This window comes from Taudactylus pleione, unplaced genomic scaffold (assembly GCF_031769625.1).
Source record: "Taudactylus pleione unplaced genomic scaffold, aTauple2 ptg000497l, whole genome shotgun sequence".
NCBI classification, from domain to species: domain Eukaryota; kingdom Metazoa; phylum Chordata; class Amphibia; order Anura; family Myobatrachidae; genus Taudactylus; species Taudactylus pleione.
In genome coordinates, this window is record NW_028284899.1 from 393481 (window position 1) to 420940 (window position 27460).

Here is a 27460-nt window from a genome sequence, read left to right on the forward strand (position 1 = left end):
ACTACATCGGTTCAGCATTTGTCCGATGTTTTACAGGGGGAATCTGTGTTGCGGCCTCATAACGGCCGGTGGCGTCTTTATCTGCTCCTTATGGGGATGACGATGAGACGTCAGATCATGGGGAGATTCTGGATCTATCTGACCAAGAACCTCTCCGTACCAAAGAGCCGGACGCTAATATCCCTGGTCTTATTCGAGCGGTCCGCTCGGCTTTAGTTATTGAGGATATTGATCCTTTGGTGGCCACATTCATATATGTCGTTTTAAGGATATTAAGGGTGAGGCTACGGTGTTCCCTCTTTCTGATCAATTAGTGGATCATTTAGAGGAGGCGTGGAAAAATCCAGGTAAACTGTTTCGGCCCCAGAGATGCTTAGCCGTGGCTTATCCGTTTGCGGTCAATTATTTTTCTAAGCGGGAATCCCCTACGCAAGTGGATTCACATGTCACACGCCTAGTCAAAGGTGCCACGTTGCCTATGCCTTCGATGTCATCCTTGAAGGATGTCACTGACCGCAAGGTGGAGATCTGCCTCAAATCCGTTTATTCCCTTGCAGGGAAGCATCCAGACCGGCTCTGGCCGTGTGTTGGGTAGCCAGAGCTATGGAGCGCTGGGCGGATAATTTGGAGGCGTCTTTGGACTCTGACTGTTCGGCTGAACAGACCAAGTTGGTGGGCAATCTCCGAGACTCGGCCACTTACATTAATGAAGCGGCCTTAGATATTTGTATGCTCACCTCTAGGATCTCCTCTGCAGCCGTGGCTGCTCATCGCACCTTATGGTTGCGTTCTTGGAAAGCGGACGCGGATTCCAAAAAGGGATTAGAAGGTCTGGACAGGTACTATTTGGTCCAGATCTGGACAAAATTGTAGTTACGTTGGCAGCAGCAAAATCTGCATGTCTTCCGTCTGCTACGATTCCTTCTAGTGCTGGTGGGTCGTCCTTTCGGCCTCACAGGGCCCAAGGTAGGCCTAAAGTACAGTCCTTTCCACGGCAGGCTGGGACCAAGAAATTGTCCAAGCCCAAGAAACAGGTCTGGAGTACCAGACGTCCGGCTCCTAGGTCAGATAACAAACCTGCGGCCTGACGGTCCAGGCCTCCTTTTGGGGGACACCAAAGTGGGGGGCGCCTGCTTCAGTTCGCCCGGTGCTGGTCGAGGACTACGACAGACACTTGGGTTCAGGAGGTGGTCTCTCACGGGTATGCCCTCTCCTTTTCGGGACAGGCCTTCCGCTAGACCAGAGCAAAGCCTCGGAACTGCGGAAGGTTTTGCACATTATGCTCCAGACCGGAGTTTCAGTGCATGTTCCAATTTCCCAGAGGGGCCTGGGTTTCTATTCCATTCTATTTTTGGTGCAGAAACCCAATGGGTTTTACCGTTCAATACTAAACCTAAAGGCCCTCAACAAGTCCTTGAGGGTGCCTCTGTTTCGGATGGAGACCCTGCGGTCCATTATTCTGGCACTGGAACCTGGGGACTACATGGTGTCATTGGACATCCAGGACGCTTACCTGCATGTCCCTATTCTTTTGCACCATCAGCAGTTCCTCAGATTGGCAATCTGCAATGAACATTTCCAGTTCCGGGCACTGCCTTTTGGCCTGGTGACTGCTCCACGGGTATTCACCAAGGTCATGGTGGTCATGGCGGCTCTCCTGCGGACGCAGGGAGTCCGACTGTTGCCTTATCTGGACGACCTCCTGTTGATAGCGGGATCTCCAGAGCTTCTTTTACACCATCTGGATCTGACGATTGCGATACTGCAACGTCACGGCTGGTTGACAAACTGGCAGAGGTCCACTCTCACCCCGTCTCAGGATCCTGCACCTCGGGGCCTTATTGGACTCCAGGCAGCAGTGGATCTTTGTGACGGAGGAAAAGATCCTTGCTTTGTAGTTGAGGGTGCGCAGTTGTCTGCAGTGTCGTCAAGTGTCGATACACTTGGCAAAGAGGTTATTGGGCTCAATGGTGTCGGTATTCGACATGGTGGAGTACGCCCAATTTCACTCCAAACCTCTGCTGCTATTGATCCGGTCCAGATGGAATGGATTGCCTCAGTGTCTCAAGTCCCAGACGATGGGGCTCACTCCGGATGTTCGCCTGTCTCTAACCTGGTGTTTGCAGACGACCCACCTCAACAAGGGTCGCCCGTTCTGGGTGGCGAACTGGGTACTGTTAACAACGGACGCTAGTCTCCGGTGCTGAGGATCTGTCACGGGTCCACACTTGTTTCAGGGCAGGTGGACTCGGGCGGTAGTGGAGCTTCCAATAAACATTTTGGAGCTCCATGCGGTGTCAAGAGCTCTCCAGCGGGCACAGCCGGTTCTCCAGGGTCACCCTGTGCAGGTCCCGTCGGACAACGCCACCACGGTGGCCTATTTAAACCAGCAAGGAGGAACCGGGAGAGTGGTCTGTACACCAGGACGTCTTTTGGAGTCTGGTGGACAAGTGGGGTCTTCCAGAGATAGACCTCATGGCGTCCCGGCACAATAACAAGTTGCCGGTGTACGGGTCTCGAACATGAGACGAAAAGGCGTCTCTGGTGTATGCCCTGTCTGTCTAGTAGACGTTCCAGTTTGCCTCCCTTTTCCCTCCGTTTTCCCTTCTTCCGCGGGTATTACGGAAATTCAAATCAGGAAGGAGGTACGCTACTGTTGATAGCTTCCGAGTGGCCCAGACGGCACTGGTTCTCCGACCTCCAGAGTCTGTTAGTAGACGTTCCTCTGAGGTTACCATTACGACCGAATCTGCTGTCACAGGGTCCTTGTCTTCACCCGGACCTGACTCGGTATGGCTGTTGAAACGGTCATGCTAAGGTCCAGAGGGTTTTTCTAGCTCCGTGGTGCAAACCATACTAAGAGCTCGTAAACCTTCCTCGGCAAGAATCTACCATCGTGTGTGGCATACTTTCTTCCGGTGGTGTAGGCCTAGAGGGTATTCCCTTAGGGAGTTCCGCCTGTCTAGGGTGTTGGCTTTCCTACAGGCTGGACTGGATCATGGGCTTCGCCTGGCTTCTCTGAAAGTGCAGGTGTCTGCCCTGTCAGTCTGGTTTCATCGTAGGATTGCTGCGCTCTCTGATGTGCACACCTTTATGCGAGGTGTTCTTCGCATTCAGCCACCTTTTGTTCCACCGGTGGCGCCTTGGAATTGGGCTGTGGTCCTGAGAGTTCTCTAGGGACCGCCGTTTGAACCACTGGACTCAGTGGACTTTAAATGGCTTACGGCTAAAACCATATTCCTTCTGGCCATTGCCTCGGCCAGAAGGATTTCGGATTTAGGGGTTCTCTCTTGTAGACCCCCTTTTCTGATTTTTCATAGGAATAGGGCGGTGCTTCGCACTCTTCCGGGATTCCTTCCCGAAGTGGTATCCAGTTTTCACATCAATGAAGAAATTGTTGTGCCAGCTTTCAATTCACCTGAACTTTCAGTGGGTGACGCCACTTGGGATGTTGCGCGGGCATTGAGAATTTATGTTGACCGCACTTCTTCTTTTAGGAAGTCGGACGCCTTGTTTGTCCTCTATGGCTTCCGTAAAAAGGGTTGGCCTGCTTCAAAGTAGACTTTGGCAGGCTGGATTCGTATGGCAATTTCAGAAGCTTATCTTCATGAAGGTCTTCCAGTTTCCTCCTTGGTGAGGGCTCATTCCACTAGGTCTGTGGGTCCTTCGTTTGCAGCTAGACGTGGTGCCTCTGCAGTTCAGATCTGCAAGGCTGCTACGTAGTCTTCTGTCTATACCTTTGTGAGGTATTACGCTTTTGACATCTTTGCCTCTCAGGATGCTTCCTTCGGGCGGCGGATTCTCCTCTCAGCACAGGAGCGTCCCCACCCTTAAAGGATACTGCTTTGGGACATCCCCAAGGTATCCTGTGGATACCCTATGGACCCTGAAGTAGAAAATATGAGATATGGTAAGAACTTACCCTTGTTATCTCTATTTCTACGAAGTCCATAGGGTTCCACAGGACTCCCGCCCTGTCGCACCTGTACTGCAGATGGGCTTTATTCTGGTCACCGGTTTTTCCGTCTCCCTATGGTGAGAATGTGATTCTTGTGAGTGTCCAGATTTTTTCTTCTCTCTCTTTCTACTCCTCCTCCGGCCTATGGCTTGTGACGTAACTGAGATGCCTTGGCCCGAGGGCGGGGTATAGGAGAGGGACCCAGATGCATCCTGGGAGGCTGAAAACTTTAACTCTGTGGTGCCTGAAGACTGACGTCATCACCTATACCCCAAGGTATCCTGTGGAACCCTATGGACTTCGTAGAGATAACAAGGGTAAGTTCTTACCATATCTCATATTATTTGGTGAAAGTGATGCTTGCATCCTCTCAATCCCAATGCCATCAGACAGATATCAGGGCTAGAGACAGTGCTAGCCGTAAATGGTCAGGTGTTAAAAAAGGAGACATCCCAAGTGCCTGTTCCACTCCAGCCAGGAATATATTGAACACATCTGTTGATTCTCCTGCCCATACTTTTTAGGGCTTGGCCACACAGGCTTAATTTCCAAGGTCCATTATTGCCTACTGGTTCTCTCAGCTCTGCACAATAGATATTCTCCAGATTTCACCTTGCAGAAGCTTTTACTGCATAATAGTGTACCACACTTTTGTTTTTCACCCCTACATTACAAATAAATACTATCACTAATATTGTGTTAGAGCATGTGTCTCACACTCAAGCACTTAATGGCTGCAGCACTTAATTTATTTAATTCCATTTTCTATTATCCACCCTTCTTTATATATATATATATATATATATATATATATATATATATATAGTGGCAGTATCACTGGGTCGGCCCCGCTCACACCGGAGTCAGGTCTGCATAGATCCGGCTTTCGCGGCGTGAAAGTGGACGCTTGGAGATGACGTCATCTCCCAGCGCCACTGAAGCCGGACCAATCGGCCGGCTTGCAGCGCACTCCAGGTCATCGTGACCCGGAGTGCGCTGTTCTCACAGGAGGGTTTCACAGGCTACGCCCGTGTTAAACCCTGCTATTTACCTGGGTTGGATTGCCGGGTCACCCGGGTTTTAGCGCCGGTGTAAAAGGGGTATCAGTGACATTTTGCACAGTGATTTTTTTTTTTTTATTTAACAAGCATGATCTAATCTATGGAGGTCATTCAATTCAGTGTAATGGCTATGAAGTGTCTCCAGAACGGTGAGACAAAGCCACTTTCAGTGGCATACGCAGGATTTCTAGAGGGGGGTTTCCAAATGCTTGATTTTAGAGTGAGTGTGGCCAGTCCATGAAGAGGGCAGAATTAGTACTTATCCAGCTTTAATACAATGTGTATTGTGTGTCATAATTCCAGCATATACAGGATCACAGTAAGTCATTTGATACGGCAGTAAGCCATCCTGCCTGAGCTGAATGTTTGTATTTTAGATGTGTGCAGCATTCCAGAGCATTGGAGCAAGTCCGGGAGCCTGGAGGAGCAGCAGAAGAACCTAGCACTTCCCTGGACATATATGTACATATTGGGCTCTATAGCAGTGCATCCCTAACAGTGCATGTTTTCCAGATGTCTTAGTTGGTGCACAGGTTATTACTGGCTGATACATGTTAAAAGATCCACAGGTGGTGCTAATTATTTCATTTGTGATACTGAGAAGAACATGTAGCACTAGTAAAATTCTATTATATTATTATTTCTACTTTGGTCATGGTACATGCTGGGGAGGGGGGTTTCCAGGCAGATGGAACCCCTCCTGCGTTTGCCTATGACTTTTGTGGGCAATAACAGAACTAATTTTCCCCCACACCCCATGGAGGCTACAGTATTAAGCAGTAATGTACGCAGCCAAACATCGCATTGAATTACTCCTCTATGGGGCATATTCAATTGGGGGTGATAATAGCAAAAAACCCGCACCCGCTGGGTTTTACCTGCAGGTGGAGGATTTTTGCTATTCAATCAGGAGCGAGGTTTTTTTTTACTTTTTCAGCGCCGGGAGGTTTTTTTTTGCGCATCTCCAGAGCACGACCAACTTTTCCTAAATCCTCAATTTTAGGAAAAATGGTCAGGCAATGCTCTGGGACCTCGGTGGCACCCCTCCTAATGACTAGTTAAGCAATTGGAAGTTTCCAATAAGCTTAATTAGTCAGTAATACTCACCTTCCGGAGTGCTATCTTCTGCATCCAGTGTCGGGACCCGGACTCCAGCAGTAGCGGTGAGTATGTCAGTGTGTGTGAGTGTTTGAGTGTGTGACCAACGGTGTGTGTATTTCCCCCCCCCCCAGTGCAAGTATGCCCCCCCCACCAATGGGGGCTTGGGGAACTACATCTCCCAGCAGCACACAACCCCAGAGAGAAGTTGGAAGGTAGGCCACGGGGACCACCAGAGACCCCTGGGCAAGTAAGTCATTTTTTTTGTATTTTAATTTTTTTCAGCTCTGCAAACCCTGCGACTTTTTTTTAAATTATAAACCACAGGTATAGGAAAAGCGCATAACCGCGGTAATCCACAATTGGGCACAAGTTTTTTTTCCTCGGTAAACCTTGTGCCCAATTGAATATGCCTCTGTGTCTCAACTTAGTTAATAAGTTCCAGTGCTTCTCCAACCGTTAAATTGTAGAGTGTTTTGTGGGTACAGAAAAAGAAATGTATATATGGCCTGATTCAGAGCCGAACGCTCTGACCAGAGCGCTCGCTCTGAATCAGGGCCCTCCTCCACGAAAATGGAGCGGCCTCCTGGCCGCTCGTATAGCTGAGGGTCTCCCTGCCACAAGCCCTGGAGTGATTTTCGCTCTATCAGAGCCAAAATCACTCCCACTGACATCACTAGTGATGTCAGTGGGGCCGGCTTCAGACGGTAGGCGTTCCCATGGGAACGCCTCCACGCCCCCGGCACGCCCACCAAAGGGGGCGTGCTGTCAATCAACATCAACAGCACGCCCCCTTTGGTGCGAGACCCGGAGCGATGGAAAGCCCGTTGCTCCCCGGGTCTCGCGCATGCGCACGACGGAGCTCCCTCCGTCGTGCGCATGCGCAGTGGGGAACATCGACCCACTTGCGAGCGTACTGCCGCTCACGAGTGGGTCTGAATGACTCCCAGTGTACACTGTGTAATATAAGTTAAACAAACATCTAACAGGTGGTATGCTCACCATTTGGTGTAGAGAATTGTGGCACAGGCGGGCATCGGTGCAATTTGACCCAAAGAACAATTATCTACACCAAATGGTGAGCAAACTACTTCTTGGATGATTGTTTCACTTATATTACACTGTGTACACTATATGCATTTACTTCTTGGTACCCACAAAGAACTCTATGAACAGGGGCACCGAGAGGGGAGGAATGGGTACTAAATATGAGGTGCTGAGCTTATTGGAGTGGTCAGGTGGGAACACAAGTCAGTTGCTTAGGGGGGCAAATGTTCCCCTGTGCAGCACCAATATTAAAGTTTTTTTTTCTTTTCAGGGGGCAGGGCCATGCCTCCCCAGGATTTGGCCACACCCCCTCAGCACACAGGCCCATGGCAGTGTCCCGGTCTACAAATTAACGGTTGGAGAAGCGTGGATATTAAGGCTAGCGATGTCAAACAAGTTTATTACGGTTATGTTGCTTGCTGTTAGTTGTATTATCAACATTTTATGAACAAACAAGAATATAACCCAGGCGCTGGAAGGTTAAAAAATCCTACCAGTCTCAATACGGTTGAGTGAGGTAGTCACCCTCACAAATGGTAAACATATAAATAGAAAAGAGGCAACCGTAGAGTCAGGAGGAACTAATAAATGTGCTCAAAGCAATTGTCAGAAAAATATATAAAGACAGTGGCAAACGCAGGATTTATAAAGGGGGGGGGGGTTTCCAAATGCTTGATTTTAGAGTGAGTGTGGCCAGTCGATGAAGAGGGTATAATTATCAGTTATCCAGCTTAATATGCGTCATACAAAGTGTTTGTGTGTCATAATTCCAGCATATACAGGACCAGAGTGCGGCAGTAGGACCATCCTGCCTGAGCTGAATGTTTTTATTTTAGATGTGTCACCATTCCAGGGCATGGGAGCAAGTCCGGGAGTTTGGGAGCAGCTGAATAACCTAGCACTGCCCTGGACATATATGTAAATATTAGGCTCTATAGCAACACATCCCTAACAGTGCATGTTTTCCAAATCCCCTAATTGGTGCACAGGTGTATTTATTACTGGCTGATACATGTTAAAAAATCCACAGGTGGTGCTATTTATTTCATTTGTGATACTGAGAAGAACATGCAGCGCTAGTAAAATTCCATTATATTACTATTTCTATTGTGGTCATGGTGTGGGCTGGGGAGGGGGGTTTCCAGGCAGATGGAAACCCCCCCTGCGTTTGCCTATAAAAGAAACATTTATTATAAGACAGTTAGAGAAATAATAATAACATTAGCAGCTGACATTAAAGAAACAAATATGATAGTATTATAATGATACTGGCTTTGAAAATGACTATGATTATAGCCTACAAACGTGATCCCAGGATGTAAACCAATCATAGGTATTCCAGTTGTTTTCAGAAAAGTGAAGATACAGTTTCAATTAAAGACTGTTTTGTATCAGTTTGTAAATTGAACAACCTGTATGGAGGACAATAAAGATGTTTTGCAGTCAATATTTTACCTGCAGGCACCGGTCTCGAATTTCAAAGGAATGTAGCAAGGGCTGATGATGTATACAGTATGTCTTTATGCCCAGGTAATGGTGTGCTCAATCCGACCGGCGGGGCGCACCCAAAAGGCCGAAATATGCCACTTGAATAAAATAAAATTAGCAGTGATGGTAATTCCCATTCCGAATGTATTACGCCTCCAGCTATTAAGGTGATGCAAGTGCGCCTCTCGATTGTTGTGCGAGGCCACATTAGATAGTCCTGTCTCTCACCCAATGTAGCGCTATCCGGTGCGGCAATGGGAGGAAGTCAGTCGCCCTTGTTAGCAGGTAAACGTGCTCAACCTGTCTTTAGGGAGCATATAGATGTGCTGTGCAGGGGTTAGCTCAGCTGGATTATGGCCGGCAGGCAAATACAGGTTGTTCAATTTACAAACTGATTCAATACAGACTTTAAAACTGAAACTGTATCTTTACTTTTCGGAAAACAACCGGAATACCTATGATTGGTTTACATCCTGGGATCACGTTTGTAGGCTATAGCCATTTTCAAAGCCAGTATCATTATAATACTATCATATTTGTTTCTTTAATGTCAGCTGCTTGTATTATTATTATTTCTCTGTCTTATAATAAATGTTTTTTATATATTTGTCTGACAATTGCTTTGAGCACATTTATTAGTTCCTCCTGACTCTACGGTTGGCTCATTTCTGTTTATCAACATTTTATGAAGTTTGAAAAAGCAGTATAAAAATCATTAAACAGAAGTATAAAATATCTGGATCCAATAGATTCTTAAATCTCGCTGCAGATTAAAGTTATTTAACAGTCAGAGTTTTGCTTTATTCAACAGTGAAACAAAAAACCTTCTTTAACTTCTAGCCGTGACACCCAATGAAAAACTATGGTTTAGACCAGTGCAGGAATAGAAACATAACCTAAAAACACTACAACATATGGAAAGTTTTGTATTTAACTAAACTACAAAACAATAAAACTGGTGATAACTGGTGAAATAATAGCATTTATCAAAATAAATGTGCTACACATAGGTAACAGGCCTATTTATCATTCAATATTTGCGGCCAGGGCCAGCTCCAGGAGGAGCAGTGCCCTGTGCAGAATGGGAAAGGGGTCGCCCCTTAACAGCACGTGACCGAAAAGAGAGAGTGGCCCGAATTACCATAAACCACACCCCCAAATGACGCTGTTTGAAGGCGTCTGGCTGGGGGCAAGCCCAGCACTCTCTCAGTAGCTGGGCTGCCCCCAGCCCTCTCCCTGCACTGAATGGAACCTCCAGACCCACATGTGAAACAGCGGGAGAGTGCCCGAAAAACAGGACTGTCCCGCTGAAATCGGGATGGTTGCAAGGGGTGCGCCCTCTATGGGGTGGCGCTCCTGTTCGACCACACTGGCTGGCTCTATTTGCGGCGAAAACCCACAAAAATTGAGTACCAGTCCCGTAACAGGGTGCTAATGCGTCTTGTGCTGCACCCGCTCAAGTTGTAATAATGGCGGGGCCTCAAGTGGTGGATAGAAGGGTGGGACCGCCTTCTATGGAGCACTAGCATGCTGCTCGGAGCATCCTACGGATGATAAGAGCCGCAGAACATAAAGTCTCTCCCCACAGGGCAGGGTGCGGGTTGCAGCGGAGAGTGAGCACGGCTCTTACCACCCCCAGGGCATCCAACCCTGCGTGATGGCACCAGCCACACCGACCTCCTTACAGCCCTGTTAGATACCACCACAGTGTATGAAGGTGGAGCCGCAGCAGATATCTCTGAAATTTGCAGCGGTCCATCCATTTTACACAGCAGCCGCAGCGCCCATAGATTGTAAATGCTTTTGGGAGAGAATAAGAAAGGCAACAACAAACCGTGTAAAATAAAGGCAAGCACTCCCGGAACATAATGAAATTATAATATGACGAATTAGCCATATTTATAGTGGATCTGTAAAGGTTTTCTTCCATAAAGTTAGCTGAATATGTTGCCAACAGCTGAGAGATGATAGGAGTCGCCATACACATAAACCAGAGCCGTAACTAGACTTTTTGGTGCCCTGTGCCAGAAAGAGCATTGGCGCCCCCCTAATTTTTCAAAAGGGACATAATGCACCCAAAAAGGGCCATGGCTTCATGGGGAAGGGCCAGGGAAGAGATAGGAGAGGCCAGGAGATGCTGGGGATGAAATAAGAGGAAGCTAAAAGCAAGAATGATAATAAACAAATTTGACAGGCCCAAACAGCGCCCCCCTGACCTGTGGTGCCCTGTGCGATGGCACCGGCCGCACTACCCTAGCTACGGCTCTGACATAAACCACTGCTAAGGTTCCATCAGTCATGTATTTTCTTTTAGGCATAACATCAAGTCAGTTGACTGTTCATTATGGATTAGAGAATGAATCCATTATAAATGTAAGCTCTTATGGGCAGGATCCTTCCTGTACCCTTAGTTCTCATGTCTGCATTTATCTTGTATGTCCCTGATTTTTGTATGCCCTGTATTCCTCACTGCCCGGCACTCTGGCGTCATTCAAGATCAATGACGATAATAAACCCCACATGGTGTGACTAGTGCAGAGTATTAACATCATTCAGCATATACATAATGTAGACATTTAAAGAACCACCAAAGACATTGCTTAAAATGAATTTATTTTGTGACATTAAGTACACTTTACCCCAATAGAGAAATGCCCATAGTCACAGGATCAACTTAATTCAATGAAGGGGAGAACTTGGGTTACTCTTCCCCCGCCCTCCTCCCAAATGTCTCAAAGACACGAAACATAGTCATGTTTTATTTTGGCTGCAGCACAAACACTGTGGATGCTGAAGAACCCACTGAAATAGCTCCTATGCCATTGACCCCACCCCCCCCTCCCCAATAAATAATTGAGGTCCTGGAAGGGAGGAAAAAAAAACCCAAACACAGATTTCTAATCAGTAAATAGGCTCGAAGCAAAATGGTGCAAACTTGTATCCAGTGCCGGAATAGAATTTATTTTGGAACTCCACCCTGCAGAGGAGATAGAGATTATTGAGGTTGTATAATAATATGATAATTATGGTTGTTTTTTTTCTGGACATTTATAGGGGGTGTGGTATGAAAAGGCCACATTTAAACTGGGTACACTCTAGACCAGAGGTTCCCAAACGCGGTCCTCAAGGCTTTGAGATATCCATGGTTGAGCACAGGTGACTTAATCAGTACCACAGTCAATTTCATTTAACCACCTGTTCTCAAGCACGGATATCTCTAAAACCTGGACTGTTGGGGAGTCTTGAGGACCGCGTTTAGGAACCCTTGCTCTAGACAATATGTTGGATCGGAGTGCGGTCCACGGCACTCCGAGTCAGACAGAAGCTTGGCTGCTGCACCCAGGGCCGGGGCTGGGCTGGAGCTCACTCAGGATTCTGGGAAGTATAATTTTGTCCGTCTATGTGTTTTATGTGTAAGAGGAACTACTGGGGGGCACTGCCAGGGCCGCAACTAGGGGGGGGGCTGGAGGTGCACGTGCACCGGGTGAGCCGCTGTACCTGGTGCCAGTGACCTCCAGCCCGGCGCTGCAGAGAGGCTCCAAGCCGGACGTCCGCTGGTAATATTTATTACCAGCGGGCGCCCGGCTCCTTCTCTGCAGCGACGCGGTGTAGCCGGAGCCGGAGTTCTCTCCCGAACTCCAGCTTCCGGCTCTCCCCACGGGCACTATGGGGGAGACGTCATGACATCTCCCCCATAGTTCCAAGGAGCAGCCGGCGGACCGGACGCGACGCTGGATGCAGGAGCGGGGTTCAAGGTAAGTATTTTTGTTTTTTAATAAGCTGCACTACAGGGGCATTATTATGGGGGCAGGGGCATTACCACAGGGGCATTACTATGGGGGCAGGGGCATTACCACAGGGGCATTACTATGGGGGCATAGGCAATAAGGGGCATTACTAATGGGGCATGAGCACTACAGGGGCATTACTATTGGGGCATGGGCACTACAGGGGCATTACTGTGGGGGCGTGAGCACTACAGGGGCATTACTGTAAGGGCACTACAGGGATATTACTATGGGGCATGGGAAATACAGGGGCATTACTATGAGAGCATGGGCACTACAGGGGCATTACTATGAAAGCATGGGCACTACAGGGGCATTAATATGGGAGCATGGGCACTACAGGGGCATTAATATGGGAGCATGGGCACTACAGGGGCATTACTGTATGGTGGGCACTACAGGGGCATTACTGTATGGTGGGCACTACAGGGGCATTACTATGGGGGTATTAACATATGGGCATTACTATGGGGGCATTACAATATGGGCACTACTGCAGGGGGAATTACATGGGGGGCGCCAAATTACTGTCTTGCCCCTGGTGACAAAAATCCTAGTTTCGGCCCTGGGCACTGCATAAGGGGCACTGCTACTGGGGGGCACTGCATAAGGGGCACTGCTACTGGGGGGCACTGCATAAGGGGCACTGCTACTGGGGGGCATTGCATAAGGGGCATTGCATAAGGGGCACTGCTACTGGGGGCACTAAGGTGCATATGGAATGGAAAGGAATGTTCCCAAACTGGCACGCACATAGTTGGGGGGCTCCATTTTTCATCTTGCCCTGGGCTCCAAACACCCTAGTTACGCCACTGAACACCACCATGCTCCTGGATGTGGCCACTAAACAATATATCGTTTAGTGTGTATGGCTGATCTATCAGTCTGTCGGCCACGATCCAGTATCGTCTAGTATGTACCAAGCATTAGAAGGTCGACAGAAGAATGCTGACAGGTTCTGGGTGTCGACAGTCAAAATGTCAACATGGACTTTAGGTTAACAACCAATATGTTGACACGGTTAAGAATGTTGAGCTTTTGCTTATTTTATCCTAACACTAATGGTGCATACACACGATCAGATTTTTTCTTCAGATATGGACGATAACGATTTAAAAATCGTTCAGTCGTTCATATCTGATGAAAAATCGTTCATATCTGACATGCCTGAACCATGGACGATCAACGATGCGCGTTCCCGTTTGTCAGATAACGATATCTGACATCTGATGGGTTTGCAGTCAGACTTGGACGATTCCATTCATTTTAATGCAGTCAAAAATCGTTCAATCGTTCAAAACTTTGGTCAAATCGTCCAAATCGTTCAAATCGTTTAATCGTTCAGTCGTTCATCTGACAAATCTGACAAGTCTGACAAATCTGACCGTGTGTACGCTCCATAAGAATAAGCAAAAAACTGTACGTCGACATCATGAACATGTCAGCATTTTCGAGTGTCTACATATTGGTTGTCGACCTAAAGTCCATGCCGACATTCTGATTGGATTCCACTGAGAAGAATGCGGCTTCTAAATGATGGGGTAAATGATTTTTGTCATTAAAGTAATAGTGAGGGTAATGGGCTTTATTTTCCTAGGTGTAATGACACTCGCAAAGGAACTCAGACACTTACCAGTGCAGACGGAGGGCATGTAGAAATGCAGAGAGCCCTTCCATGATCAGCAGTATAGCCAACGTCAGCACCGCAAAGGCGGCAAAGATGAGCACAAGAACGATACTCCATATGTGCCCCAAATTGGAGAATCCAATGTGCATCACCATATCCCACAGCACTTCTGACAATTCTGCACAGGTGGAGATATAAACAGAATGAGGGAAGGTCTGCCCTAGCTTCTGTGCCAGACCATCTAACCCATTATTGTAAATACAGGAGTTAATGCTATTGATACCCGGAGCTACATCATTTGGAATTCTCGGAAAACTAACGTAACCAATGATCATTACTGGGCTGTAACAGTAATAACGTTCACAGCAAGATTATGGGGTCTATGGGCCTGATTCAGACCCACTCGCGAGCGGCTGTCCGCTCGCAAGTGGGGCGATTTTCTGGACTGAGCATGCGCACGACGGAAGGAGCTCCGTCGTGCGCATGCGCCAGACGCGACGAGCGAAGGAAAGTCCTTCGCTCGTTGTGTCTGATCAAAGGGGGCGTGCTGTCGATGTTGATTGACAGCACGCCCCCTTTGGTAGGCGTGCCTCCCTGACGGGGGCGTTCCCACGGGAACGCCTCCCGTCAGAAGCCGGCCCACTGACATCACTAGTGATGTCAGTGGGAGTGATTTTGGCTCTGATAGAGCCAAAATCACTCCGGAGCTTGCGGTTGAAAACCTCAACCGCAGGCTCCGGCTCGCAGTTTCGATGGTCGCGATGGTCAAGACCATCGCGGCCATCAAACAGCACGCTCGTATAGCCTGTGGGTGGTGACCCACAGCTATACGAGCATCCAAGAGGACGCTCCATTTTCATGGAGGCCGGCCCTCATTCAGAGCGTGCGCTCTGCTCAGAGCGTACGGCTCTGAATGAGGGCCTATGTACGAAGCTTTGGAGAAAAAGTGGAAGGAGATAAAAGTACCAACCAATCAGCTCCTGTCACTTTACAGGCTGGGTTAGAAAAAAAAGACAGGAGCTGATTGGTTGGTACTTTATCTTTCTCTAAGGCTTAGTACATAGATCCCTTTGTGCGTTAGACAGTAGTGACCCATTTTCCACCCGCTTTTACTTGCTCCGTAATATATGCCAGGTTACTAGCCAAACTAAGGCATACCGTGGCCCTAATAAGGTCACGTACCTTCCTCATCTCCTAAAAGGATTATTACACATCAGGAAGATTTCTGTGTGAAGACAAAGTTGCTTTGGGAAAACAAGTCAAACAATAGCACCTTTACCGAATGATGAGCTCCACAACCAACAGTAGAACCCCCATCGCTGAAACTGTCATAAAACAAGAACTAGATCCATAGGGCGTTTTCTTTATGTTGGACAATTACAGAAAGAGGGTGATGGTAGAATGTAGAAAAGAAAAGATAATTACGTGCATGAGCCAGGCTTAGGGCCCACAGTCGCAGATAGGACGCTGTATTTGAGATGCAGCCCAGGCAGTATTCTATGGTATGAATCATCTGGTGCAGGAATACCTCGCTGGCATCAAACTATACACATGGGAGGGGGAAACAGAGTTCTGTTAGGATTAGGTCAGACCTTTGTACGCCATTTTTAAAACTTGAAAAACCATTTGTCTGGGGATCTGATCAGGCAATAAACATTCAGAAGTTTATTTATTTGGAGGAGCTGATCTTATCTAGGAGGGTTTTGATTTCAATAAAGGTAAAATATCCCAACATGTAACACTTTAATATGACAAAAGGCCTTTATCTGAAGTACGTACATAGAATACTGGGGGAGATGTATCAAGCCTTGGAGAGAGATAAAGTACCAGCCAATCAACTCCTGTCATGTTAAAGGCTGTGCTTGAAAAATGACAGGTGCCGATTGGTTGGTACTTTATTTTAGGAATGTGCAGGCTCTGATTAGTTGGGAAAAATCCAAATTTGGCTGGAAAATCCATCCAAAAATCAGGTCTCAGAAAGAGGCAAAACGTCATCTTTCATGGACTTTTGTCCATAAATGATCATGTTTGTCAATGAAAGATGAGTTTTGCCTCTGAGACCCGATTTTGGCGGGAAAATCCGAACTAATCTGAGCCTGCACATCCCTACTTTAATTCTCTCCAAGGCTTAATACATCTCCCCCTGTGCTTCATGGTAGTGTCAAAACAAACCTAATGCCCCAGGTAAAAGATTACCTCTTTGCCGTCATGATGCCCTTTATCCTTATGTCCCAAGTCTTGTATGGAACTGGCATCTTCTTCCACTAATATGCCGCTCCTATCGTCATTATTTACTAAATCCTGAAAAGAATATCACTGTCAGATCAACAAGTAGGATGCCATTTTGAACACAGTCCTGACAAAAATTCTGAGGCCATTTAGAAAAAAAAAGCACTCTATTTTACTCCAGCAATCCATTCATTGGAATAATCTATTTGGTAAACCTTTAGAAAGAAGCCCTGTACAAACACGCCTGCTTTTGCTGCATGGAAAGGACGTATGGAGATCACGGACCTAAAAAGGATTACAATAGGCACAAACACCCTAGTCCAGTGTTGGTGAACCCTGGCACTCCAGCTGCTGTGGGACTACATATCCCAGCATGCACTGCTGGAGTTTTGCTATTAGGGAATGCTAAAACTGTGGCAGTGCATGCTGGGATATGTAGTCCCACAGCAGCTGGAGTGCCAGGGTTCGCCACCACTGCTAGTCTAACGCTGTGACCTAGAATTCACTGATCCCTGTACTAACCACACCCGCCCTTAAACACCATAATACATGGCAAAGAATACACAGCTCTGAGCATTAAAGTGGGGACCATTGGAATCAATGGAGCAGGGTTGCCATCCATTCTGCAAGCAAAAGATCCCAACCACACCGCTCATGTGGGTGCTGCTATAGAACTGGCTCAGCCATGTTAAAAGTAACATCAGCCACGGACCACTACATTACAATTTCCCCAGTCGTTTTAATGGGGCAAGTTTACCTTGCTGGGGTTAATATATGAATAAAGTATTTTTTCTACATATTCTCCATTGTTTGATTCAGCTACAGATCCACAACTTTTTTTTTTTTTGTTAATAAATAGCTGTTGGGGAATGTATCATATCATACCTGCCTGCTAGGCTGCTGGCTCCCTTTCTTCCAGCGATGCTGAAGGTAGAGGCAGATGGGGTCTCCCAGCAGCAGGACTGGGATACAAATCACAGCTACAACCACCAGAGTCAGTTGGACGATATGCTATAAAATAACAGAGAAGACTTTGTACCCAAAATGGCAGCTACATACATTTTATTTTACCCTCTATATAGCATCTTAAAAACTTGAGTAATATATTGTATCTTGAATATCTTGAATCTGATCATGCATTAAATGGAGTTCTTCTAATTCTCTTTCAGTTCCTGTTATCCAAAGCTACAGAGGTGCAGGCCATGTTTACAAGTGCTTCCTGTTTATACATTGAAGCAACATTTAAGTCTTCACAGCACAAACTTTTTAGGGGCATATGTATCAAAGCTTGATGCGAGATTAAATTGTGAGATATATATCACCAACCAATCAGCTTCTAACTTACATTTTGCAGGCTGTGTTTAAGAAATGATACTTTGGAGCTGATTGGTTGGTGATCTATATTTCACAATTTTATCTCACATCAAGCTTTGACACATATGCCCCTTAGTGTTGGGACGGATTACATCTGGACATTACTGACTCCTCTGCTTTTGATTTGAGATTTCAAGTATCGCCTCTTTTGCTGTAAATAGATTTGTGCCTAGAGTACAGCAGGACGTACCTTTCCCTTCTAGTGTAGGTGACCCCATTCCCAGCAGCAGTCACTTAGGCAGTCTGAGAGCTTGCAAGTTGGAGTCCGACTGGCAGACTGCCTAAGTGACTGCTGCTGGGAATGGGGTCACCTACACTAGAAGGGAAAGGTACGTCCTGCTGTACTCTAGGCACAAATCTACTGTGAAGAGTCAGTAATGTCCAGAGGTCATCCGTCCCATCACTATTACAAAGTAGGGTAGTGCCTGCAGCAACAATTATCAAACGGTTTAACTAGTCACAGGTGACAAGTCCAATTCCAGGTGATTTGAGAATAGGAAGATGCATTCCCCTGATCAGTGGTTCTCAAACTCGGTCCTCAGGACCCCACACAGTTCACGATTTCCAGGTTACCCAGCAGGTGCACAGGTGTAGTCATTACTCACTGACACATTTTAAAAGATCCACAGGCAGAGCTAATTATTTCACTTGTGATTCTGTGAGGAGACCTGGAAAACATGCACTGTTTGGGGTCCTGAGGACAGAGTTTGAGAACCTGTGCCCTAGAGCAGACACTGATTCAGAGTGGCATGCACACAACTAAATGTGGTTATGTGCCCATATGCAGGGTTGTACGCCTCTATACACTGTCCCTATCCAGACGCTTGTTCAAACACTTGTATCAACACACTCTTGCACAACTCTGAATACCCCTCAAATCTGCCTACACGCCCTTGCTCGACTTAGTCTGCAAATTCCCTGTTGCCACCATTCAGCAGTCAGTAGAGTTGCAGATAATGCTGAATCGCCTGTAGATGTGGACCCTACGAAACATGCGCAGTGCGAAAAAGATCTGTCCACAACACGGACTTGCACGCAACTCCGCCCCAGCCGGACAGTGTGTGAGAATAGAATATCTTAGAGTTTCCCAAACTCCACCTTTACAGTCCAGGTTTTAAGGATATCCATGCCTGAGCACAGATCACTTAATTAGTAAAGCAGTCAATTTGACTTCACCATCTGGACTCAACATGGATATCCTTAAAACATGGACTGTAATGGCGATGTTTTGGAAACCCTGCAATATGGAAATACTGAAATGCTATAGCTTATTAAACTCGAGAAGGAAAACAGTGGCACAGGTCTACTAGCATAATGATCAGCATACAGCAAATCAGTTTTTGAATGAACTTTTTCTTCATTTGCAAACTATTAACTTTCCAGCCGCCTCTTCAATTAATTATGCAGCATTAATCGGTGTCAGGACAGATTGCTGTAACAACTGATAGAACCTTGAGCAGTTCTAAGTAACTAGGACTAAGATTACCGGTTGTGTATTTACTGTATGAGAAGCCGTCATGGCAAGGCTCCCCTGGGGCACAATCGATGCAGCTGGAAACACACCTACAGTGGTTCTTTAACGTTTGGGAACCCTTCAGAATTTTCTAGATTTCTGCAGAAATTTGGCTTAAAACTACCTCAGATTTTCACACAAGTACTAAAAGTAAATAAAGAGAATCAAATCAAACAAATGAGTGGACAACCTGTCTTTTTAAAAGAACAGGAATTTATCAAAGTCTGATACGTTTGTGGAGGTGTATCATGCCACGAACAAAGGAGATTTCTGAAGGGTTCACAAACTTTCAAGCACCACTGTACCTGCCTTTATCTACTTCACACTCATCCTTGATTTGCAAATGCGTTGTGATGCGTTGCTGAAATAGCAAGACGGGATTTATTGTACCAAAACCCATGTAATTGTGTGGCTTGGGCTTACTTGTCCTTTGTAGAGGTCTATGTTGTTCTCATTCTTAGTGAACAGGAACATGTCGATAAAATGAATGAGAAGACTTGGAGCCGTCCGAGCATCTCTTACATCGAACGCGAACCACTTGTAGAAAACCATGAATACCAGGTACCCAAAGAGGCAAAGGAGGAACAGGAGCTCTGGGATGGAGACCACCAGAATGCGATATTTCTGTTTGAAGTGACTGCGAGAGATAAATATAAAAACATCACATTTGTTTGTGTTGCAGTTGAGTCTACTCAAATATTACTTAAAGGCAGAGGTTCCCAAACGCGGTCCTCAAAGCACCCCAACAGGCCAGGTTTTAAGGATACCCATGCTTGACCACAGATGACTTAATTAGCACCTCAGTCAATTTGATTTAACCACCTGTACTCAACCATGGGTATCTCTAAAACCTGGACTGTTGGGGTGCCTTGAGGACCGCGTTTGGGAACCTCTACCTTAAGGGGTAATTTAAATTAAGACTTCAAAGTGAGTATTTTATGAATATAACATAGGACAATGCCATATTTGCAACTCACTGTTTTGCTTGGTAATGAACAGGGCGGCACTGTTACGTTTTAAGGCCAATTGTGCTTTTAGCCATATTTCAAAATAGTAATTACCCACCCTTCCCTTAGCGGATTGTAGGCTTCCCTCTTGCATTACATTGTTTGGGCCCTTGATTGTGGTTGAGGACTGATTTGAGAGTAGACCAAAGCACAGGGGAATTATAACACATAATTTGACGGCAAATAAGAACCTCTTGGCCCATCTAGTCTTCTCTTTAAATGTGTCAGCCCCACAGAATTCAGGTAGTTGACGTAATTATACTTGGAAGTCCCTGTGCAGGATTGGTTGCTAGGGGCTCCGAGACTTGAAGGGGGCGGGCTATATTTACCTGGGCCCTGGCCGGATGGTGGGGTCTGGCGGGGGCCCGGGTCTACAATCTCCCCCACTGCTCTGCCAACTACCGCTGGCTGCGCCTTTATAGAGGCGGAGCAGAGAGGCACATTAGGCAGTAAGAGAGTTGAGAATGCTATTGCAGTCCGCTGTTATACAGGCACGGCCAGCGGTAGTGGGCAGAGAGCAAGGGCGTCCCCTGCAGCCACCCCCTCTCCCCTGGAGCTGCCCCCTGTTCTGAGTGCGCAATTACCGCAGCAATAAGCTTATTCTGTTTTTTTAAAGGGGGCAAGGCTATGCCTTTTGAGTTTGGACCCGCCCCCTGTACCTTGGCCCGTCAGAGCTCGACGGCCCTGACGGTTGCTACTGGGACTTTGAATGTCAGTTGCCTGATGATGCAGAGGACAGTACAATCCACAAAATGGCTATCCCCGCTGTGTGCAGGTGACAAGTGCTTTTTCAGCTCTTCAATGCAGTAATGATACTCACATGAAGTTAAAGATACCAAGAAAAACTCCAAAGGTCATGTGGCACACCCCCAAAATTACAGACATCTTCATCTTAAAGGAATTTAGGAATGTGAGGCGGTTTGAGGCAAGGCTCCAGATCTGTAAAGGAGGTGGAAAGAATTGTTACAAAATTTCCTCACGTTGCAATAAAAATTTTGCATTTCTATAGCGCCTTTCTCCTAATGGGACTCATACAGCAGAGGGTGTGGTAGCCATCTTGGGTGCGCTCAGTTGCTATCCTAGGTGATCATGGCACATCAGCAATCTACAATCAGGCTTCCACCCTCTCACTCTACCGAACTGCCCTTACCAAAGTGACCATTGACCTCTTCACGGCTAAACCTAAGAGCCTATTCTCCATCTCATCCTTCTTTGACAGCTCTGCTGCTTTCAACAAGGTAATGCACCCTTTTCTCCTAAAAATTTTTTTTACTCCCAAGGCCTTCACTACAGTCCTTCCCATATTCGCCTATCTTTCTGAATGCTCCCCTTCATGCAGCGGCATTTGGGGGGGGGGGTGGAGGCCAGGGTCATGTCGATGCAAATGTCCTGGCCTTGCAGCTGCCAGGACACCGGCCAGGCTGCGGTAAGCTTCAACTTCTGCAGCCTGGCCAAAGTAGCAACCATTGCGATCTCGGTCGCAGAGCGCAGATGCAGCAAGGGGGTATCTAGTGTCCTACAGACATCTCCTGCTGCATTTGCATTTTACATAAACAGACAAATCTCAAGTGCACAACTCCAAATTATTGATAATATATATGCAGTCCAGGAATCTCCCATATACTCCATTTAATGTGCTTTATTGCACACTTGAGGGAAAGGAGACGCCCCCAGTCTGGACTAGCACCCTTCCTTATTGGTTTAAAAGCAAGGAGTCTGGTAATGTATATGCACACTGGTATTAGGCACAATTCTAGGTAGGTCCTACAAGTTATATACTGTAGTGCAACTTTGGTTCATTTTTGGGGCGTGGGTCCCCCTGGATTGCTTTGGTTAATCTGTTTCAGGGCACCGCATTATAACACATTTTTCTTTTATAACACATTTTAACCCTTCACTGTTTGTTTATTATACATGTACTTCACTTTTTAATTTTCATTCTTTATATGCAGCTGTGGCTGCTCTTAACTATCTATTTTACACTGCACTTTTCTTACTATGGCGGTGCCCTGGGCGGCTTAGCTGGGCCAGTTTGGGGGGGGGGGTCCTGCGCTCTGGATTTGAACCCTAGTATGTTAGGGACCTACCCCTAAAGAGGTTACCTGGATATGGTGGGTAGGCCCATAACCTTGGCCATGATTATGCCAAAAGCCTCTATTGATTGCAAAATATTGTTGCATTTATATATTATCAATAATGTGGAGTTGTGCACCTGAGATTAGTTTCATCAGGTAGCACCACCCATATATATATATATATATATATATATATATATATATAGTCCAGGAGTCTTTCCCATATACTGCATTTGCCTTTTAGATAGACGGAATTGCACAGGCGCTTGTGTCCGGCTCTGTAATTCTGGACATCTCTGAAAGGCACTTAGTGAGCATTGATATATTGAGTACAAGAGCAATTATATGCCCAGGAGACCACAGGGGAAGATCGGACTGGCCAATAGGTGTACAGGAGACATCACTGGTGGGCCCCACCCCCTCCTCTAAACACCAGTAACTTGGTGGAGCAGGATCATGGATGAATCTGGATGCTTGGTTTGTTTCTATGGAAACTACACCAAGATTAGCCTTTCAATCAAAGTGGGTGGTCCTGACATACCCCTGTCTCCTCCTTTATAAAGCATCACTATTCTTTGCATGTCTTATCTATTGGTTGTCCATGTCCCTCTGTGGGGTTCTGCCACCCCCTTAAGCTTGGGCCCCTACCACTGCAATCCCTGGTGGGCCCTTCTTTCCCTAGTCCGACACTGCCAAAGAGAGACTATTCTTAATGTGTTCAGATCGGAATCATCCAGTAATCTGTTCCTACCATGAGGTGTGTTTCAGAGAATTAGGAAGTTGAGTTGTCCAGTTCTAGGCAGAATGCCAGTGTAACTTTCCCAAACATCAAATAATGACCCCACCATTTTATCCCTCCATTGTCCACCCAGACCATTTGGGCGAAAAACAATATGTCCTTATATAAAAAGCCTGCCTGAGCTGGTTTTAAGGCAGCCAAAGTCCCCACACCGCCAACTATACCATGGTCTTTCTGGTGTCCTCCCAATGGCTTCTTAAGGAAATATTAATAAAACGAGAGAAAGATAGAATAGAATGATAACAGACATTAAGCATCGCTCACCGGATCTATACCAAATGGATATGCACCAGTAAACACATTGGTTATGTTGGGGTCCAGCGGTGGCGGGATAGATGTATTCAAGTACTCGATTCTAAATGTTAGAGAAATAAGAGAGTCATACTGAACCAAAAGATACCCTTTTTACCCTCAACACCCCACTGACTGTCGGCTTACGTCCAGCCCTTATCTTTCGCCATGGCAGCAACACTCCAACCGGAAGGGAAAATGGTGGTGGCTCGGCTGAAACACTCATTATACACAAAGCCTGTGTATATAGAGAACAGGCCCATCAAGAGGATTAGATAACGACCTCCAAAACACATGGAGAAAATCTGCGTAGACAAGAGATAGAAAAGTGACTCTCAATCTTAGGACCCATGGTCTTCTCCTCAGCAGTCACTAGCCATCTTCCACATGTTGGCCTCCTACCTCATTTTCAGAATTCTTAAGCTTTGGGTTGTCCTCCCCAAGAACCAGCCAAAGGGCAAACAAGAACATGAGGATGCCATGTCCTACGTCCCCAAACATCACAGCAAAGAGGAATGGGAATGTTATGATTGTGTACAGAGCTGAAAGAAGGTGCAGAGTAAAAAAGGATTAATTTCCAAAACAAACAAAGTTAGACGTTGAAGACAGCAGGAACACGAAGACTAAATTAAATCCAATCGATCGCACATACCTGGGTTCACTTCCTGGTAACTGGCTACGCCATAGGAATCCACAATCCCCTGGAATCCAGAGGTGAACTTATTACTTCGTATTAAGGTGGGTGGGCTGATGGAGCAAGGGATCCGTTGACAGAATGATTCGCCACCACCTCCACTGTTGACCTGGAAGAAGGTGTGTACCAATTATTACGTCACACTAGGGCGTAGATTTACAAAAGTGCAGGTTTTTAGAAGTGGAGATGTTGCCCATAGCAACCAATCAGATTCTACTTAACATTTATCTAGCACCTTACTGAAGATAATAGCTAGAATCTGATTGGTTGCTATGGGCAACATCTCCTCTTCTATAAACCCGCACTTTAGTAAATATACCCCTAGGCCTCATCAGTTCCAAGTTTCCTTTTTTGCAGTTTTAAATAACATTCAGTCCTTCAGTGTAAAATGTCTCAATTATCCTTTTCTCAAGTAGAGGAAAATGCTAACATTACTAGTAAAGAAAAGCTCTCTGGACACGCGATAGCTAAAATGGCTTTGCAGCAGCCAAGGTTATACTTTTCTGCTTAGAGAAAGGTGGCTACTCTAAGGCCCCTATGTAATAAGCTGTGACTCGCTGGTCCCAGAGAGATAGCGGTTAGATTTAAAGCAGCAATTCATTTTAAAAGCAAAAACAACATGGTTTCGATTTAAAACCAATTGCTGCTTTAAATCAAATATGATGAATATTTCATCAAAATCATGCAGAGGCCAGCAAATCGCAGGCTATTGCGTAAGGTGGATGCTTGAAACGTGTACTAGATGGTATTTATAAATCGAAATAAAAATAAATAATTCAAACCCTGAACACACACACATACATAAACTTAAGTCTATTCCTAAATCTAACTTTGTAATATCTTATCTCATGTACCCTATTACAGATCAAAAACATCTACATTTTTGGGTGCATGGTCCAGACAGATTACATGGATCCTGTAATGTTTGATGGACCTTTAGGTCACTGTTAATTTCCCTACCACAGATCTAGCTTTGCAGAACCATGGCACTAGCTAGCTACCCACAAATTATGCTTACCGAAGCCCGAGCTAGCGCCCCCTGGAGGACAGACAAGTCAGACACTGGGCACCAAACCTCTCCGATTAGGCACCGTTCCCGAACGCTGCACAAGTTAAGGATCTGATAAATGTGCTTCATTTTCCTGACAGAGACTCTCCAAGGGTGTAAAGCTGAAGCCACTCGATTGAGAACTTGCACCAGGAAACCCTCAGTTTGTAACAGTACCTGTAGGAGAAATGAGACATATAAACGATGCATCTCACCCCACAACAATAGGCCACACCGAAGACCAGGCCAAAAACACGACGACGACTATTGGACAGTTCACTCACTGTGAATTTAAACCCTGAAATACAAGCTGATCATATAAAAGTGCAACTGTGATCAGAAATGGGAGATGTGGAAGATAAGCCGGGGAAAACAATATCTGTAGCACTCCAGACTTCCTTTCTGTAAAACCTTCTAAATAGTTCAAGAAGCATTTTGAAGGTGAAAATATGCTGATACGAGAGTTAAAGGGGTGTAAAGGGCTGTCTGCACCACTCATACAAGGATCTTCATTTAAAATTAGGAGAAAATCCAGTAAAAGGATTCCAAGTCCCACTGGGCAAAAAAAGTTGTGATGCGAGGAATATGAACACAATTTTTTTATTTCAGGCAGGACCCATACAGTAGGCAGCTTAATTTTTGAACTGCCACATCGAGTTGATCTAGGCCATGCACATCTAAAATATTTGCCCACCCTTAGTTTTGCCCTGGTGCAAAATTGCCCATTCTAGTTGGATGGAATGGAAGATATTTTAAAACTGAGAGGGGCGAGAAGAGATCTTTTGCACAGCGGGCATCCTGTCATGTACCCGCATCCTCCCAGTTAGCCCACTGAGGTACATTGCAGTTAGGCTCTGGTATCCACCTTAATCCAAACCTGGTTGGTAACAGGCTAGTAAGGAGTCTTCGGCTACACAACAAATTTACATAGAACGTTAAAGTGACTAATTCGGTCACGGTGCAGCAACTTCTACATGTAGGTCTTTGAATTATACTAATACCCCTTTTATATAAAGGTACTTGTAAGGGGGAGGGTTGGGTTTAGTATGCTTACCTGCAGGTATTGGTATCCTAACCCTGTCGGGATGCTGGCATCGGGACTCCGAATGCACAGATCCTGAGCGCTGGCATCCCGTACCCATTCCCCGCAGACAAACTCTTCTATGTAAAACCCTATTCCTCACCTTTTGCATGTCTTCGATCCGCACCAGGAGATCTCTCAGTGTGTCGAGTCTCGCAGTCTCATCTTCAGCGTAGGGGTAAATGTGACAGTGGAAGCTAGGAAGAAGGCAGCGACATGAGATTGATGGCAGCAATAATTGGAGGTAGCTGTAATGGCTAGGGCAATTGCCAGGCTAGCACACCAACACTAACCAGTTTGCAATCTTTTTAATCTTCTCTCCAATGCGTTCCCCCCAGTATGAAATGAGGAATATAATCTGAGTAACACTCTCACCCTACAGGGAAAAAAAAAAAAAAAAAATAGTGTGTGTCAGAGGCATAAATAAGCACTAAACACATCCAGTCCTGGGATACTGGAAAGCCAAAGTTACTGTGCCACCTGCTTGTACAGGATACGCATCGTCTAATCAGGCGCCACCATTGTATATTCCAGTCCACAGAAGACCTGCTGGCATCTCCAGGCTTCCATAGAAATTTGTCTTCTCTCCTTGATAACTGGTGGCCACAACTATATAGTAGTGGAACACAGTGATGATGTCAGTACTTTGCTCCTTCAATCAAGCATCCTCAAATGATCCCAAACACAAAAACAGGGTAAGTAATCAGAAGAGAAAACAGGAGATGCTCTTATTAATTATTAAAGAAAGGGGTGAACCAGGCTTTGCGTATATCCAGGAGCCTACACAGGCTGAAAGAATCCAGTGATACCTAAATTTTTCGTGTGATGCCCTGGGGATGGTCCTTGGCTGGGTTATTTTGGGCTGCTCTGCGCCTCGGACGTGAACCCCTTAATGTTAGGGACGCAGGTATAGAGGAGCCTTGACGCTGGCTCGGCGCTTAATCATATATTTGCAAATGTATGCAACCAATACCTCTGAATTTCTATTATCATGTAGGATTCAAGTATTTTTGCTAATATTGCTGCAGTGTGCTGGAGGGAATCTTCTTTTTTCTGTGATACCTAAATTAACAGAGCATCTTGAATGCCACATCCCCAAAAGATGAGTTAAAAGACACTTTCCACCCACTCTATTTATTTCATTAGCAATAAATTACATCTGCCTCCCCGCAAAACCTTCTTCTGTTTCTTTTAAGACACAGTCCTGGGCAAACCCCAAAACATGCTCTAAATCCTTCCAAAATGACTCAGTTGAATTCTGTGGGCTTCTCTAAAAGAGAAC

At 46.0% G+C, this 27460-nt stretch overlaps 1 protein-coding gene across 1 annotated transcript in view; it reads right to left on the minus strand.

Moving 5' to 3' along the window:
• Nucleotides 1-11244: 11244 nt before the first annotated feature.
• Nucleotides 11245-27460, minus strand: part of TCIRG1 (T cell immune regulator 1, ATPase H+ transporting V0 subunit a3) — a 29500-nt gene continuing 13284 nt past the window's right edge. Inside the window, exons 7-20 of the mRNA XM_088449839.1 lie at nt 26472-26554; nt 26282-26375; nt 25068-25274; nt 24008-24158; nt 23758-23897; nt 23503-23660; nt 23329-23419; nt 21011-21129; nt 19607-19820; nt 17182-17307; nt 16264-16368; nt 15493-15610; nt 14074-14245; nt 11245-11629 (exon numbers count right to left, since the gene is read on the minus strand). Coding sequence (XP_088305965.1) covers nt 11554-11629; nt 14074-14245; nt 15493-15610; nt 16264-16368; nt 17182-17307; nt 19607-19820; nt 21011-21129; nt 23329-23419; nt 23503-23660; nt 23758-23897; nt 24008-24158; nt 25068-25274; nt 26282-26375; nt 26472-26554 — 1854 coding nt within the window. The 3' untranslated portion in view covers nt 11245-11553. The remainder of the gene's footprint in view (nt 11630-14073; nt 14246-15492; nt 15611-16263; nt 16369-17181; nt 17308-19606; nt 19821-21010; nt 21130-23328; nt 23420-23502; nt 23661-23757; nt 23898-24007; nt 24159-25067; nt 25275-26281; nt 26376-26471; nt 26555-27460) is intronic.